Here is a 16583-nt window from a genome sequence, read left to right as displayed (position 1 = left end):
ATTTAGAGCTAAAATTTGAGATCAGCGATAAAAAAATATACCAAAATATACCTGGTTACGACCCTGAAGTAAGGTGGGTGGTAAGTAATCTCGGGTGAAAGCAATTTAATTCATTTTAGAACTGGCTCAACTCTTTGATGAGAGGAAACATTCGTATCAATCTACGCAAGGTTATTGCTAAACATTTGACCAACTAGCTTCGCGGAAAGTTTGCGATCAAAGGAAAGCATTTATATAACATTCTTATTTAGCTTGAGAATATTTTTCTTGAAATAAACTCTTTACTGCAGGTTGTGCACATTCATCAGTGGCATGTGCGTCGTTACCCTCGTGATATCTCAAACAAGTCTACCCTTTACAAGGCAATACAGACCAATGCTGCCTACCCGGGGATCAAGCATCCGGTCAAGACAACAGAAGACGATAAATACATGCCAGATTTCACGCACCGTTACATGACGGAGGATGTTCCCTGTGGTTTGATAGCCATCCGGGGTGTTGCAGAAATTGTGGGTGTTCAGACGCCGAATATCGACAAGGTGCTTACATGGTGTCAGGAGAAAATGGGCAAAGAGTATCTCTTGAACTCAAAGTTACAAGGCAAAGATGTCTCGTCATCCAGAGCACCGCAGAGATACGGATTCACCACTCTTGAATCTGTCTTGTAAAAAGCTTTTCGACCGTTCAGCATGCTCCTTTTGATCACACCTGTCTGGAAACGTAACAAATGAGGGTTTATGTTTGCACCCTAGTTATCATGGTACTCAAGAAATCTTTGTGCTTGTTTTTTTTGGTTGTTGTTTTTACGACTAAGTTGAATAGGAGAATTGTGGTGGGGCTTAATGTCAGTATGTGGATCGACAAGTCAGTTTCCGTAAACTCCCAAGGGAATACTTTACGATGTGGGTGATAAATGCGTCACTCAAAAGAAATACGAATGCGTCAACACTTTCCGGGACACTTGCGGTTTGATGGCGAGTGTTTGCAGTAAAAGCTGACAACACTTAGCAGAACCTGTGAAACAACATTACATAACAATTAAAAACGTGACCAGCACATAACAAACATTACATGACAAATTGAGAATGAGACTAGCCAGGAATATCACAATCAGATTAGTATACAATGCCTGTGACGGCTATTGGATATGGACAAGGTGAAACACATCAGAAACATCGTCATTAACATAGCTTGCAAAAAATTTCGGACGATTTCATTTTAAGACAAAAAAGTGTCCGAAAATAAAACCGTCCGAACTTTGAAGTGTTAAATATTTTTGCACTGAGTTCAGTTTACAAGAAAGGGGTTTCAGATGGCAGAACTGAACGGACGTTGCCACAAAGGAACTAGAACAAGATGACCCTTGTGAAAATATTGTAGCAGATCATTAAGCCATTTTGAGCTGCAAGCGCTGGTAAAGAAAGTTCAAATTGCCGACTTCTACCACAAGCGGCCCAAGCTCACTGCGTGAAATATTCATTAAGCCAACGAGCGAGACTCTTGGCTTCGAGCGGTGTTGTGTTACAGAGATGTGATTTATAAGGGTTTGTATGGGAACTCAGCGATTCTGGTTCAAAAGGTATAAAATTTAATGTTCTGTGAAAACCATCGACTTACCTTGTTGCCATGTTGTATTCTTTATTGTTTGCCGCATCTCACGTCGTTTTGAAGCGTTTTCGGCGAGTAGCGCTGGCTGGTGGGTCGTTGAGTTCCCATACAAACCCCTGCAAACCCTTAAAAAAGTTTGTAACACAACACCGCTCGTTCACTTACCCTTAAATAATGAATATTTCACGTAGTGAGCTTCGGCCGCCTGTGCTTTTACTTGTACATCCTATCTGGCTTGTAATTGCTCAGTTTCTGAACATGTCTTTAAAAAACGCGCGCAACCTTTATATAGCATCTAAGCCACCTGACGCTTGATTATCGCTCAGCTCAACTTTGCGACTTATGAAGGAATCATTTCCGAAGCGTTTCGCAAAACATTTCAGCACTTTTTAAGAAAAAAACACATTTTAATAGTTCTTGAACAAACTGCTACACAGCAACTTATTATTATTATCTCTCAGGATTTCTGCATGATCAAGTCCCTCCTGGCGATCTACTACTTAACAATTAGACGGCAAGCTCGAGGTTTCTACCGGCTGATAGTTGGCGAGGGGCGAAGCCCCGAGCCAACTATCAAAAGCCGGTAGAAACCGAGAGCGAGCCGTCTAATTATGTTAGCATAACCCATTGAAGGTTTTGATTGATAAAATTCAGCGAAGACTAAGCGCGCGCTCCGAGAGCCTTCTACGGATCGATAGTAGGCACCTGTGTAGCCAATCAGATTGCGCGATTACCAATAGTAGGTCAGTGTGGTTATGCTAATGACGCATAGTGGACTCTGGGTTCGAGGTGAAAACTCACCGTTTCCTTTATGCCCAGTCATAAGTACTTTATATTGACAGGAACAATAGTTGCGATACTTCCCAAAAACACGGCTGCGAAGGAGACTACGAGAACAGTGAGGAAAAACAATTATTTTCTGGGGTATAAAGGGAACATGATGGGGACATAACAAACTGCTACCAAGATCTAACTGACTTGAGTTTTTTATCAATATGAGTACAGGGTTGCTCGGTCGATCGTGCGAGGGACTGGGTTCTTTTACATCTACTTCCTGGTATTTTCCAAGTATTTCGCCGGAAGTGACGTTGCAAAACTGTGTAATGGCGGACGAGAGTGATGATGACACATGCGATCAAACAGGAGAGAACTCTGTGCAAGTAAGTAATTCAGTTGATTAAATGCAGGCTACCTAATCTCAAAGGCTACAAACGATTGCAGAAAATCTTCGCAATATCGCGACACTTAAAATTTCATCTTCTAAAAGTAAAAACCGAGATAACGAAATATTCCAACCGGTTGAAGCTTGTTTTGTTTCAGTATTTTCTGAAATGCATGATAAATCTTAAATTTATGTATCACCCAGGGCCCGGTTGTTCAAAGCACGATTAAGCTAATCCAGGATAAGCGTAAAATTTGATTTCAATTTTATAACATTTCGTTGAGGTTTTCTGTTAATATTTCTGTCCCCCAGTTTTGACGTGGACCAATCTCAAACTTAACAAAACATTAGCTATGGAAAACCCTTAAAACGAGAGAAATTAAAATATTGATCATCTTTTAATCCTAGGTTAGCGTTAATCGTCTTTTGAACAACCCGGCCCAGGAATATAACAACAAAAACGTTTCGGCAATCTAATAAGTAAAAAAAACTTCATGTAAGACAATTGCTTTTGTTTAATTTAATTCTTTCGCCTGTATGAATTAATTATTAACACTACAACTAATACAATTACCACTTGACCAATATAGTTCAGTGAAACTGTGCACAGTGTGAATCTAGCATGTATAATAACCAAGGGATCAACCTTTAGGAAGAATTGGTCCATCAGTCTAGCACCAACAGGAGTGAGGGCTATGGGAATGTTACTAAGTCGTACTCATACAGACAATACAACGTATATTGTGCACCGCTGTCTAATGGTCCCTATTTTTATGTTTTAATCAGCAAATGCATACAAGTTTTGTGTCCCCGCATGTTTACACCTGTCCACATGAGAACAAAGAAATCAATAACACTCAAATAAGGATGGCTGGGTACAAGTTAAGACTGATGCCTATTATACAAAGCATACATCTCATTAACACTCAATTTTGGATATATCTGGGGACCCCAGCTATATAGACCTTCTATAATTTAGATAAATAAATAAATGGCATGCAATGCATGCAGAAGCAATGACATTTCATAACATAAATTCAAGTAGCTGACAACTGCTGCATTGAATTATTGCTTAACAAAAACTTGCATAATAAATCTTGTAGCATGATATCCCATATACAACATACGATACTTCTCCTGAGTGCAAGTTAGGTAAAATTGTGTCTTGTTGATTTTTTTTTTTTACACCAACCCTTTGTAAGCAGAATGTAGAAATTACTGTTTACTAAATCTAATCGAACTTGTCAAATATACTTTATTCCCTGGGAATATTTATTTTGCTTTGTGTTCTCCGTGGCGATTTCTTGTTGGTTGATTGATGTTCATGTAACATTTGGTCAACCCAGAAACCCATAAGGGTTGAAACGTGTAACGCGCACGCACAGCATTTGAATATTCATTTTGCTAAGTACCATATTTAGAAACGCAAAGAATTTGTACGCGAATGCTTTATACAGATAATGACACGCAACATAATTTTTGGTTTTGCGTTATGTTGCTTGAATCTGTTGAATTTCGACCTAAACGCCGTAAATTTGTTAAAGAAACTAAATAAATACATTAAGTGTATCGAAGCGAAGTTCTCCATTTCACTATTTCAAGAAGGTGAAACAGAAGAATTTAACCAAATTTAACTAATTTATTCAACCAAGTGTTCAAAAACAAGATTACGCCATCGAGCGCGAGCTAGCGAGCGTTGTGAATTTAATCCAAATATAGTAATTTTGATATTTGGTTAAATGTTTTTCGTGATTTTCCAAATATGGTACTTAGTGTAAACGAATGTACAAACGCTTTGTACAATGCGAATCATAGGGAGTTACACGTTTCAACCCTTATGGGTTTCTGGTCAACCACATACAACTGTCAGACAACAGCCTAAAAGATATGGTCAACTTGACCGAAGACATTAAGTTACCGGTATGACATTATCGCTTTAAAAATGATACAGAATGAGAGTCAGTTGTAAATACAAAACAAGGCACTAGGCAAGGTTGAGGCTTATGTCTGCCTTTATTTAAATTTGAATGATTAAAACTGCGAAGGTACAGCTGCTGCCACTGTAAGCCAGCTTAGGAAAATTGCTTAAAACTGCAAAAGTAGGAGCTCATGCAGGTGCTTTGAGCTACTGTAGCTTTGTGATCATGCAAGTCAACTAGGAGCTGCTCACACTATGAACTCACCATTCCATTAAAATGCCATTAAAATCCCTTGAAAAGGTCATGAAATTGATTTCATGGCCCATGAAAGACGCAAAAATGATTTTCATGGCCATATCTGTGGCCATGAAATTCCTATGAAAAAATGGCAAATATTTTTCATGACCCATGAAAGTTAAAATTGGCACTTTCATGGGTCATGAATTTCCCTTGAAAATCATGTCGAATAGCAATGCACCATGAAAACATGCCATGAAATGCATTTTCACAATTTTTCATCACCCATGAAAAAAAACATTTATTGAAGGTTCAATTTCATGACTCATGAAAAATGTTTTCATGAGCCATGAAATTGAAGAGTTTTCAAACTCTACAATTTCATGGCTCATGAAAAACATTTTCATGACTCATGAAAGTAAATTTTTGGATCATAGAATTTTATGGCCATGAATTAACCATTAAAAAATTCATGGTTTATGAATTTTTTATTAAATTAATGTTGGCCTACTTAAAAATTAAAGAACATTCAAGATGAATGACAATAGTTGAGTTTTAAAGTGGCTAGGCCACTGTATTACAGTTAATTCTATTCATTCTCTTTAATTAAATTGGCAGGGGAAATTGATGTGAATGAACGAATTTCTGGCATACAGTATATTGAAAATGAAACTTTAATTCAAATCGAGATAAACATGACCATTAATTTACCATTAAAATAGTGTTTGCTAACTTAGAAATTAAAGAATATCCATCATAAATATCATGAATAGAATTTTAATGGTTCATTATTAAACATCAGATTCTCAAATATCAAAAAATGCAATGTCATGAAGCATACATGTATTCCTTTGGTAGCTAGCGGTATCAGTTATAAATGTTTTATATGTGCATTGGTTGATGTTTAAAACTTTTAGATCAACAGGAAAGAATTTTGGGCTATGTCCTTTTGTACCAGTGCACAAGGGAATAACCATTGCATTGTTCTTGTTTGGGAGTCATTTTTTAGCTGTACACATGTGGTTTTTTGCACCTGGTTAAAACCGAATTCAGGCACAATTATGAACAGTGCACAAATTCAAGAACCTCAAGGTACCATAACTGTTTCATTGTGCAATACAACTTTCACTTAACTCTCTACTGGTCTTAATTTAAAAATACTTACATTCCCAACAACAATGTTCAAACAGCAACATATGCATCGCACGTACGCTTGATTAATTTTTAGTTTGATCTTGAAAATCCACCATGCGGGAAACTCGCATCGTTGTTATTGCTGATATACCATATGCACACAAAATATTTTTCCAAAGCAGTCAGTTTACCGTTTGGAATGCTCAAGGTTGAGCGAAAAGATATTGCAATGGAATCCCACATAAGTTTCATGGAGCACACGCCACAGTGTTCGGGAGCGTTCGAACTCCTCAAGTTCCAACTTGACTATACTTCGTCTTTCTCTCAATAAAAGTCAATAATGTCCCAAATTCGTTAGTAAAATTGCTTGGAAACATTATATTATGCTTCTTTAAACGTTTCCTGGCTACTTTCCAGACAACAGAACGCCATTAAATGGCGTAAAAAGCCGAGTGTGTTTGTGAAATTCGGCTACACGCACCGCCATCTTGGATTTGGACGAGAAGGCCCTGAGAACCAGTTAATCTATCCCATGATGCAAGGCTCTTTTTAGGCGCGCGATTTCAACGGTCGAAGGCAGTTGAAAGAACTGAGAACCGAAGAACTATACCTCTTGAAATGATTCTAAAAGCAACAAAATCAAGATCTTTCACCTCTAAAAGAGAATGTGAGTAGAAAGAATCGTGTGTTTCTTAAAAGTAATAGTTAAGATAAAGGTTTTTGTAACAATCCCCTCGGAATTAATGAGCAGTCAGTGTGATGTTGATCTGCATACATGCATAAATGTAAGCTTTGTTATTGCAATTATTCATAAATTAAAATAAGCTTGAGCTGAAGCTTAAAGTTGTTTTAGAAACTTATTTAAAAGATAGCACCTAAACTTGTGATAGAAATCGATCTCAAAATATGTTTCTGTTATGAATAATTGTGCTATTAAAGTGTGTATTCCACGCCCAGAGAAGATCTGATTTTAATCGAATGTTGCTTTGTGCTTTTGTAGGTATTGCAGCAGAAAAGCTCGATGAAGACATTCACCAACAGAGCAATGTCATGATTTTTAAAAAGCTAAGTGAAAAACAATTCACAAACATGACTGATGATCGGTACTTTGAGACTTTTTAATCATAAGTGGGATGTACATCTAGCAGGAAAATGTAGTCTTTGAAACTTGAACAACTGTAAATTTGAGTGCTTTCAATGGCAGTCACTACTCATGTTTGTCACATGAGAAATCCTGCAAATTTAGTGAGAACAGTGAAATAAATAATCAAAATTGTTTCTGTTCGTCTTAAATCTTATGTGGGCTGCTTGATCTATTGGTATCAGTCACCAATCTATTGCATTGTATTTTGGTGCAGTTTTGTATTGTTGCTTGTTTTTGTTTCTTGATCTTCATAATATTTTTTGTGTAGCACAGGGCATTCTTGTATCTATTTTAGTTCCATTTTATAGGATTCATAATTTATGGTAGTTTAACGGCAAATTGATGTTACATGTATTTGTGTCCTTGATTTACCCATGAAAAAAGTGAAATTTGTTTTAAAGGCATTTTCATGGTGCTTCTGGGCCTTTACCTACCCCATGAAAAATGTAGAGAACCAGATGGTGTCTGATCATGAAAACACCATGAAAACCATCAGAAATTTTCATGGTCAATGAATATTTCCATATTCAAAGGATATTCATGGGCCATGAAACTTTTGAACCCATTAAAAGCCCATTAAAGTCAACACCATGAAAAACCAGGCTTTATTTTCATGGTCTATAAAAAAAACCATGAAATTCTGTATCTTGCTTCAGTGAACTTTCATGGCTTTTTCAGGAGTATTTAAAGGACTTTCATGTAATGTGAGGAATTTAATGGGCCATGAATATGGAAATATTCACAGGATTTTCATGCCTTTTTTATGCCTTTTTAATGCCTTTTTCGTGGCAAAACCCCATGAAAAAAGCCATGAAAAATCCCATGAAAAAGCTTTGAATATGTCATGAATTTACCATGAATAAATTAATGGGATTTTCATGGGTTTTGAGTTTATAGTGTCATGCACACTAAATTGAATTGAATGTACTTTAACTGCAGTGTAATAAGCCTGGGGCACTCCTCTCAAATGATGATAAATGGGTGTAGGGATTTCATGTGTTTGAGAAAAGGGTAGAAAAAAACTGTCATTATGGTATTTAGAACAGGATTTCAAATATCTTGAACATTCATACCCAATGAACACAGGCAGTTAATTCGATCATCTATTCTATGGAAAAGTTTAGAAAATATATGAAATGAAATAACATTTCGATTTGTTCAGCTTTACAGCTTATGGGGACTGACACATAGACTATATATCAATTCTAATATAAAAAATAAACAAATGAAAAAATAAATAAATGAAAATAGACTATAATAATACAAATGATTATAAAAGTCCTCCTAGCATACATGCATTCTAAATAAGTTTAAAAAACTCATTAATAATTCATAAAGAAAATGCAAAAGAAATTAATGTTTAATGAGTGTCTTTATATCTGATAAAGACACGGCTAAACTTTACGTCCAATTTGCTAGGCCAAAATAACCCCAAATCTAAATATTAGTGCAAGAATGAGTTGATCTACATCAGAAGATTTTTAAGCCGTTCAATAAATTCGCAGTTCGTGTTTTATCAAGTCTAAAACACTCGGCTGCGCCTCGTGTTTTAAACTTAATAAAACACTGCTGCTCATTTATTAAACATTACATAAAAACAGAATATACATTGTTTATAAAAAAAATTGTAAGTACTAAAATTGAAAAAAAACTTATTAGGTAAACATTAGTTATTTTCCACAATTGATTATGGTTGTGTTGGGGATTTGAGATCACGAATCCAGATAGGTTAACTTTCCTTATATAATTCTCTTAAATGAGTTAAGACTCTCATCAGTTCTTAAATTTCTGGGTAGTTTGGACCAAATGAGAGGCCTGAAGTATGTTGTAGTGTGTCTGCCATATCAAACAGTTTCAAAAAGGGAGTGGATAAACTTGCTATAGAAACCAGAGATAAGCTCCAGTGATTTGAGTCACTTTGGTCCTTAACGCCTTCTGATCATGATCCATTTTTTATAATTCCAGTTTAGGTTTCCTTTAAAGAAACAGTAGAATTGTATCCCTGGTGACCGGATCCCAGAAATGCTCTAAAGGTGACACCCATTCTTGTGCTAGCACTGATCTATAGCTAGCTGGTGGAGCCTTTGCACAAGGAAAGATAGCTCTGGGAACACATTATTAGATTGGCTAGATTTTAACGAAAGAATTTCAAATCAAGCCAATCAGGTCAATCATTTTAAATTCCATTACAATAAAGGGAATTCACTGTTAAAATCTAGCCAATCAAACCATGTATCCGGCAGAGCCACCTTTTCTTCACCCAGGCCCTACCAGCTAAGGATGCATGCAGCTCTAGGAAATTATATGAGAATGAGGGGATCGGGCACCATATTAATTTCCATGGCAAGCAGGTGAAAATGTCATGGGAATGATTTGCAGGTGCAGAAAGTGAAATTCCAAGCAGCTAACGTAATTTTTGGCAGTAATCCAGTCTAAGTGGAATTTGATCAAGACTAATGGGGTCACTGATGTTATAAGTTCAGTTTATTACTTCATAATAATTTTCATACTACGTAATGAACTTTAAATTAATGTTGATTTATAGTAAAGGCAAGCCTCTAGCTGATTTGTGTATTTTTAAGACTAGAGGGGTGCTTCCTGGAAGTGGGAGCAGGGAAGATCTCTATATATAGTAGACGGCTATGCAGGGTTGAGGCTACTTTTGAAAAGGGGCCAATATTATTAACTGATACTTGGCCAACACTGCCTTGTTAATTATACTAGTACATTCCAAAATTCCATCAGTCTTCATTTAACCTGAATTGTATTGTGTAATATAAACAATTTGTTACCTCGTTTAATACACACAGCTAATTTGTTGAAAAAACCTACATGTACAATTGTATTAGGAAAAGAAATATATCCATAATTTGACACCTTACAGAAACACTATTGGTTATAATGTCAGCTTTATCAAGAGCTATTAATTAAGGGTTTGACAAAGTGCGAGCCAGCAAGTCATGCAACGAAACACTGTCTCTCGTGTTCAATATATTACGTCTAACATGGACCTGATCTTCATTAATGGTCTCATGAAATAAAATAATAATAATAAACAAGATACTACATGCTCTTGACAAGGAAATTAAAAGGTTTTTTCATCAAAGATGGGCCAGTCAAATTTGCTTCATTCATACCTTTCCTGAGGTTTTTGGCCTAAGGCAATTTCTCATGAGGGTGTTTTTTACAAATAATGGAAAAGTTCTTTTCACAAATAATCAGGGATTTAATAATTATCTTTTGGAATAATTATTTTTCTTTTTTTTTTTTACAAATAATGGGAAGATTCTCTATAAAGGATGGAAGAATGCATTCAAAAGAAGTAATAAAATTAAACCTAAACAAAAAAGGCAGGTTAAAACCTAATACAAGTTTTCTCATATAGGGAAATCAAGCACCAGGAAAACCTGGGGTTGATTTTGTAACTGGTCAAGATAATGCTACACACAATGATCCTTCATTTAACAGTAAGGACACACCCCTGACAAGTGCTCAATTCCACAAGAGGGAGAGTTCAGTAATGAACAGTAAGGACTCATCCAGCAATGCAGACAACCCTCCAGCAAACAATCATCCACCAACCGAAGGTAACATATTTAGATGTATGTATATGACTGAGATGAATAATTATCTAGCCCTTATGCAGCATTGCGGGACTATTGACCTGTGACACTTAAAATTACATCTAGCCACTCTGAATACATTGCAAGTCTGTTTTGCTAGACCTTATTGTAGACATTATTTTTTAGAGAAATATATCAGACAAAACCTTAGCAGTGTAATATGTTTGTAATTTTTTCAGATATTACTCCTTCTCAGGTTCAAGAAAGGAAGCTGTTTCTTCAAACCTTTGTTACCATTTATGTTGTGCTTACAGATTTAGGTCGTGGTCAAGCTTTATAGATAAATCATTTCTTTAATTTTCCTTTAGAGCAAAATTTCATTCACTTAATGTGGCAGGTTTAGGATAGTTAAGAAGCCTACTATTTGCAAATAACTGAGTATTTCATGCTCAGATGTTTATTTCTGTATGTATAGACAATTGTTCTTTGGGCAGTCGCACTTACATTATATGGTTTCCAATTCATTTTTTCAAGCCTGTGTCCTGAAGAGTAGTAGTTGTTCTTTGATTTGATTGCTTAGTAATAAACCTGCAGTGGCCTATCATCCCGTCCAGGGGAATTATAGCAAATGTTGTTTTGGACTATTAGCCAAGAGAAAAATCGCTGATCGGCACCTAAGAGCTTTTTAGACTCCTGTAGTTTGATCTAGAATTTGTGGTACCAACAAATATCCATACTCACCCCATGAGAGGTCACTGGAAATTCTGAAAGGGTTGGGAATCAAAGCTAAACTGGAATTTCTGGAAGACTGGGGCTTTTGAAACCAAAAAACCTTGGCGAGATATGGATATTTTCTGGAACAAAACAATTGGACCCGAGTGGCTGTGCTTTTCAGCTGCTCTTAGTTTTTGTTTTGTTTTCTTTAGGAAGTACCAACTGGCGCAATGTAGCTGTAGGAGTGGCAGCTGGCACTGCGGCCGTGGTAGCTGGTGCTGCAGCCGTGGCAGCTGCCCCGGTGGTTCTTGGTGCTGCTGGCTTTACTGCTGGAGGTGTTGCTGTAGCAGGGAATGCTGCCATTGCTGGGGTTACTGGCGGGATTACAGCCTTAGGAGCAAGGATGTTTGTATGTTTCAAATAAAAGCCGTTAAATGAATCTTATGGTCCAACGTTTTGGAGACATTTTTCTAGAGTATCCAGTTTTTTATAATTTTTTTTTTTTTTTTTTAAAAATTGCTTCCCTACCTGGTCCATCTTCGGATGACTGTGCTTAATAGAGTTCTTAGAGTGTTTAGGGGGCTTTTTAGGTATGTGATGTCGAGACGCAAAGCTAATTGCTAGAAATAGTGACTTAGAAAGGCGTTTAATTACTTGACAGTTTATGTTTACATAATTAATTTATACTTACTTACTGCCCATCATGCCTGAGTGGCAAATAGGGCAGCGTACTTAATGTATGCTCGACTTTTATTCACAGAACAGTCGTAAAGACATCAAGCTGTTGATTTGTGGCAGTGGCAGTGAAGCGCAAGCATTTGCCGGTATTGCGTCATCTTTAAAAGATACTGAAGTACGAGTGCTTACTTATCAGAATGCAGAGCTCTGGAATACTGCAATGCGCACAAACGGCCTCAAGGTTACTTTCCATCGGAAGGGAAAAACACCAACTTCTTTTTCCTCCAAACCTGCACTGATAACGGGTGACTCCGAAGTCGCCATGCGAGATGTTGACATCGTGGTCTTTGTGTTGCCAGCATTTGCCCATGAACTTTATCTGGATGCCATAAAACCTTACATAAGACCTGGCACAATAATAGTTGGTCTACCAGGGGGCCCAGGCTTTGAATTCCAGGTACGTGAGGTGCTGGGTGATGTAGCCCGGCAATGCTTCATCGTGAACTTTGAGTCATCACCTTGGGTGTGCCGTATCACTGAGTTTGATGTAAACTGTGAAGTTCTTGGCACCAAGGAAACCCTGCAAGGAGCAATGAAGGTGAGAATGTCTCTCAATGTCTAATGTCATAATTTGTAGAGGGATACTCCCCTGTTCTAATAAATTTTGCTATATCCACCCGGGGTATTGAACGTTTAACGCCAACAAAATAGTTGATGACGTAAACTGAGTATATGAACGAATCCAAATATTTGAACTGCGGATAGATGTAAGTAAAGAAATGATCCTCACAGTGAAATTGCAATTAAATAAATTTGCTAAGAAAATAGCCTGGAAACATTCAGTTCTTCAACGGGATTTGGACTCGTGACTTCCGCAATGCTCTACCAACTGAGCTATGAAGACACACTTTGGGGGCAAGGTCAATTGTTAGTTCTTTTCTTTTTTCTTTGTAATAACTTGCCTAGCGAGTTCCTGTGGATGTCATACAACGTTCAATTAACCTGTACATTTGTCTTTATCCACAGCAAGGAGAGGGTGTTGCGCCCAAGAAGGACCCAGTTTCCACACTGCAAAATCTCCTGGGACCCCTCCCTAAACTGAATGTCTCTGGTCACCTGTTGGGCGTTACGTTGATGAGCACTGACGCGTACTTGCACCCGTCAATACTATATGGTCAGTGGAATGGGTGGGACAGGAAACCACTTGACGAACCACCCCTGTTCTACAATGGTCTGACTGAGTCAGCTGCAAACCTTCTCTCCAGAGTATCGGATGAGATTGTAAACATTGGCAAGGCCGTTGAGTTGCAGACTAAAGCTGACATGTCAAATGTAAGAAGTTTTAATTTATGTAAAGACACTAGTCAACTTTAAGTTCCAATTTTACGTCTTATCGTTCGGGGTAACGATAACAGGTAGAAATAAGTATGGGGAAGCGATAATTCATTTTTAACAATAGAAGTGACGCAGCTCATTTTTATGAAAAAGAACATTGGTATCAACCCAGACATGCTTGCCCACAAACATTTGACAAACCAACGGAGGCAGGGAGGGAGACAGGCAGACTGGAGGACGGACGGACTGATCAGACGGACAGACCGACGTGATCGGCTGCAAAACGGGGACAGTGCATAGCATAGAAAAGGAGTCTTGTGTTCTCTTACTTATATAACATTCTTATTTTTGAGGATATGTTTTCTTTTCCTGCAGGTTGTTCACATTCATCAGTGGCATGTGCGACGTTACCCTCATGACATCTCAAACAAGTTGAGCCTTTACGAAGCAATACAGACCAATGCTGCCTACCAGGGGATCAAGCATCCGGTCAAGACAACAGAAGACGGTAAATACATGCCAGATTTCACTTACCGTTACATGACGGAGGACATCCCCTGTGGTTTGGTTGTCATCCGGGGTATTGCAGAAATTGCGGATGTAAAAACGCCGAATATCGACAAGGTGCTTACATGGTGTCAGAAGAAAATGGGCAAAGAATATCTCGTGAACTCAAAGTTGCAAGGCAAAGATGTTGCATCATCCAGAGCACCGCAGAGATACGGGTTGAATACTCTTCAATCCATGCTGTAAAAGATTTGTCATTTGGTTTGCTCTCTTCACCCAAAATACGCCCGAAAATTGGCATCATTAATTATTTATGCATAATTAAGACACTGGGCGTTAAATTACAAGCAGATTGGGCTGGGGTAGCGTATCTGAAAGAAACGTGTACCAGGGGACGGACTGTCCCACCACACCTTGATCACAAAGTTCGAAAAAGTAGGTTATAACCACTCTACATTGTTTTTTGACTGTTGTTAGTTCATTTTCTGTTTTGGTTCCTTACCCTTCGTCGGCCAAAATAGACGTTCCCCGAAAAATGAAGTTTTTGGAAATTATGGTCACTTGTAAAATCAAGGAAATTGTTTTAGTTTTAATCAATATCTTGTACAGTACGCTTAGCTTGTCTTACATGGATATATTTACGCGCCGATTTAGCTATTTTTCTGGTGCGTTACTAAAATAAACATAGGAATGCAAGACTGGTTTGGTGTAAGATTTTATGGAGTGGGAAAATCAAACGCATGTTTCTGTATGGTAGAGTCCTAAATAGTATTAAACGGTTAGGTCTGCGAAAATTTCTGTAACAAGTTTGGTTGGTTACAATCTAAAATCTACGGTAAAAAATAGATTTATAATCAATCAATAAATTTAGAAATGTCATAGGTGGGACGAGGTTGCCCTCACATGTGCGAGGCATTGCCTCGTGTGTAAAACCCTAACAGTTATAATTAAAATGTAGAATAACAAGTTCAAAAGGAACTAATTTAAGTTAAAAAAATACATTAAACATGTAAAAATATGAATATCGGAAAAAATGTATAAATGTTTTACCAGCCCACAGAAACAGACCAAAAGAGAACTATAAATATTAAAAATGTGATGCTAAAAAATCCCTATAATAGATAAATAAATTAATCAATCAACCAATAAAAATAAAAGAAGTTTAGTTGGCTACGATCGGGGGGTATAGCAAGGCGGTATATACCTTTAAGCTCATAGTTGAGCCTTAATACAGTGACGAAATGCTGTCAATCAGCCAGTTACTAAGAATGACAGCTCCGGTATATATTGTAAGTTCGCTTTGTAGACGCCCGGGGGGGAGCACCCTGTATATTTTTGGGTGGGGTGTGCCGCTGGGACTTTGTAACCGTTACCCTATGCCAGACCATGTTCAGCTGAATTTTGTAACACTGTACTAGACTAGTCACCAAAAATCCCTACCCTCTCCCAGACTTGCATTTTTTTTTAAACTATTTAACTATCATTGTTTTTAATGGAAAGCCGTTGTCCAAAACGTTGCCACGATGATTTTCTTTACGTTTAGGAGAGCTTCTTTCTCTTTCGAATTTCTATCCGTATTCTGGACTTAATTGGTCATATAACTTATCAGTTCCCCGGCAAGTGATACCCTATGTTAGATCGAAACTCTCCGATATTTATACCCTATCCCAGACTAAACTGCTTGAAAACCATACCCTTCACAGCGGCACATACTTATATAGCTCATATATGGGAGTGCCCCCCCGGGCGTAGGCGTCACCTAAAATTTTTCCTATTACAATTCTTTAAAGTCGCAAAGATCGCAGTTTCCCATGCATACACGTGCTTTGGTTCAAGAATGTTTATATCATGAGAACTTCGCGTCGATATGAGTGTGTACCCCAAATTTTGGGGTCGTTAAGTATTCATATATTCAGTCTATTGTTTTAGCTCATTACATATTCACGCAGAGTAGTTTGCCGACAATACGGCATATTTCCGAAGAGCCCGACGAGCGCAAACGCTTTGATGTAGGTGAGACCTTTTCTTTTGTTTCGGGAAGTGGAATAAAACTTCTGGGACTTGAGTAATTTGCTGCTTGATTGATTCTGAAATCACGGTTACCCTTAAAATACATTAAACATGCAAAGTAAAACAATCTTTTTACGTGTCGCCCGCCGAAAACGACAGGCGAACACCTTTGAGAAAGTCTGAAATAAAAGCGTGGCCGTGACCGCAATCAAAACATTCGTATCGAGAACTAAAATAAACATCGTAACTTTCCCGTTGTCGTCGTATCCGAAAAAAATGTTGAAAGCATTGGCTGCATTTAATATTTTCACAAACGCAACGATGTCGCTGGAAATGACTTCAAATAGTTTCTCCAATAATTTATCTTTCAGCTTAGTTTGATGGTTGCTTCTGATTTTTCGGTATCCGCCTGGACACTGCTTCTGTGCATTTACGCAGGCTCCGTATCCAGGCAACGCCAAAGTTCGCCCCAGGACCCAAATAGGCTTAGCTGCCTTTTATCAGTTACATCGAGTACCCTTGTAAAGATGAATAAGTGTACAGTGAACGTTGTTTGAATTCTGCAAACGGCA

The 16583-nt window shown here is 37.7% G+C and overlaps 2 protein-coding genes and 1 pseudogene across 4 annotated transcripts in view; 2 read left to right on the top strand and 1 right to left on the bottom strand.

The window, feature by feature from the left end:
• The window catches only part of LOC144636146 (tauropine dehydrogenase-like), a 49611-nt pseudogene extending 48091 nt beyond the window's left edge, over positions 1-1520 (top strand). Inside the window, exon 6 of the transcript XR_013567475.1 lies at positions 291-1520. The product of XR_013567475.1 is annotated as a tauropine dehydrogenase-like (transcript). The remainder of the gene's footprint in view (positions 1-290) is intronic.
• LOC144636171 (uncharacterized) overlaps positions 1-16583 on the bottom strand; it is a 64310-nt gene that overhangs the window by 17714 nt on the left and 30013 nt on the right. The window lies entirely within an intron of this gene.
• LOC144636147 (tauropine dehydrogenase-like) lies at positions 2223-14702 on the top strand. 2 transcript variants are annotated; one of them, XM_078495284.1, is made up of 7 exons: positions 2695-2768; positions 9170-9237; positions 10590-10791; positions 11694-11890; positions 12242-12757; positions 13186-13491; positions 13870-14702. In XM_078495284.1, the coding sequence occupies exons 3-7, from the start codon at positions 10725-10727 to the stop codon at positions 14245-14247; spliced, it is 1464 nt and encodes a 487-aa protein (XP_078351410.1). In that variant the 5' UTR covers positions 2695-2768; positions 9170-9237; positions 10590-10724; the 3' UTR covers positions 14248-14702. The 2 variants fall into 2 exon arrangements, with proteins under 2 accessions (XP_078351409.1, XP_078351410.1); XM_078495283.1 differs by lacking the exon at positions 9170-9237 and having other exon boundaries at positions 2223-2768.

The sequence above is a fragment of the Oculina patagonica genome, chromosome 13 (assembly GCF_052425735.1).
Source record: "Oculina patagonica isolate OP01 chromosome 13, crgOcupat, whole genome shotgun sequence".
NCBI classification, from domain to species: domain Eukaryota; kingdom Metazoa; phylum Cnidaria; class Anthozoa; order Scleractinia; family Oculinidae; genus Oculina; species Oculina patagonica.
This window is presented reverse-complemented; position numbering and strand designations above follow the sequence as displayed.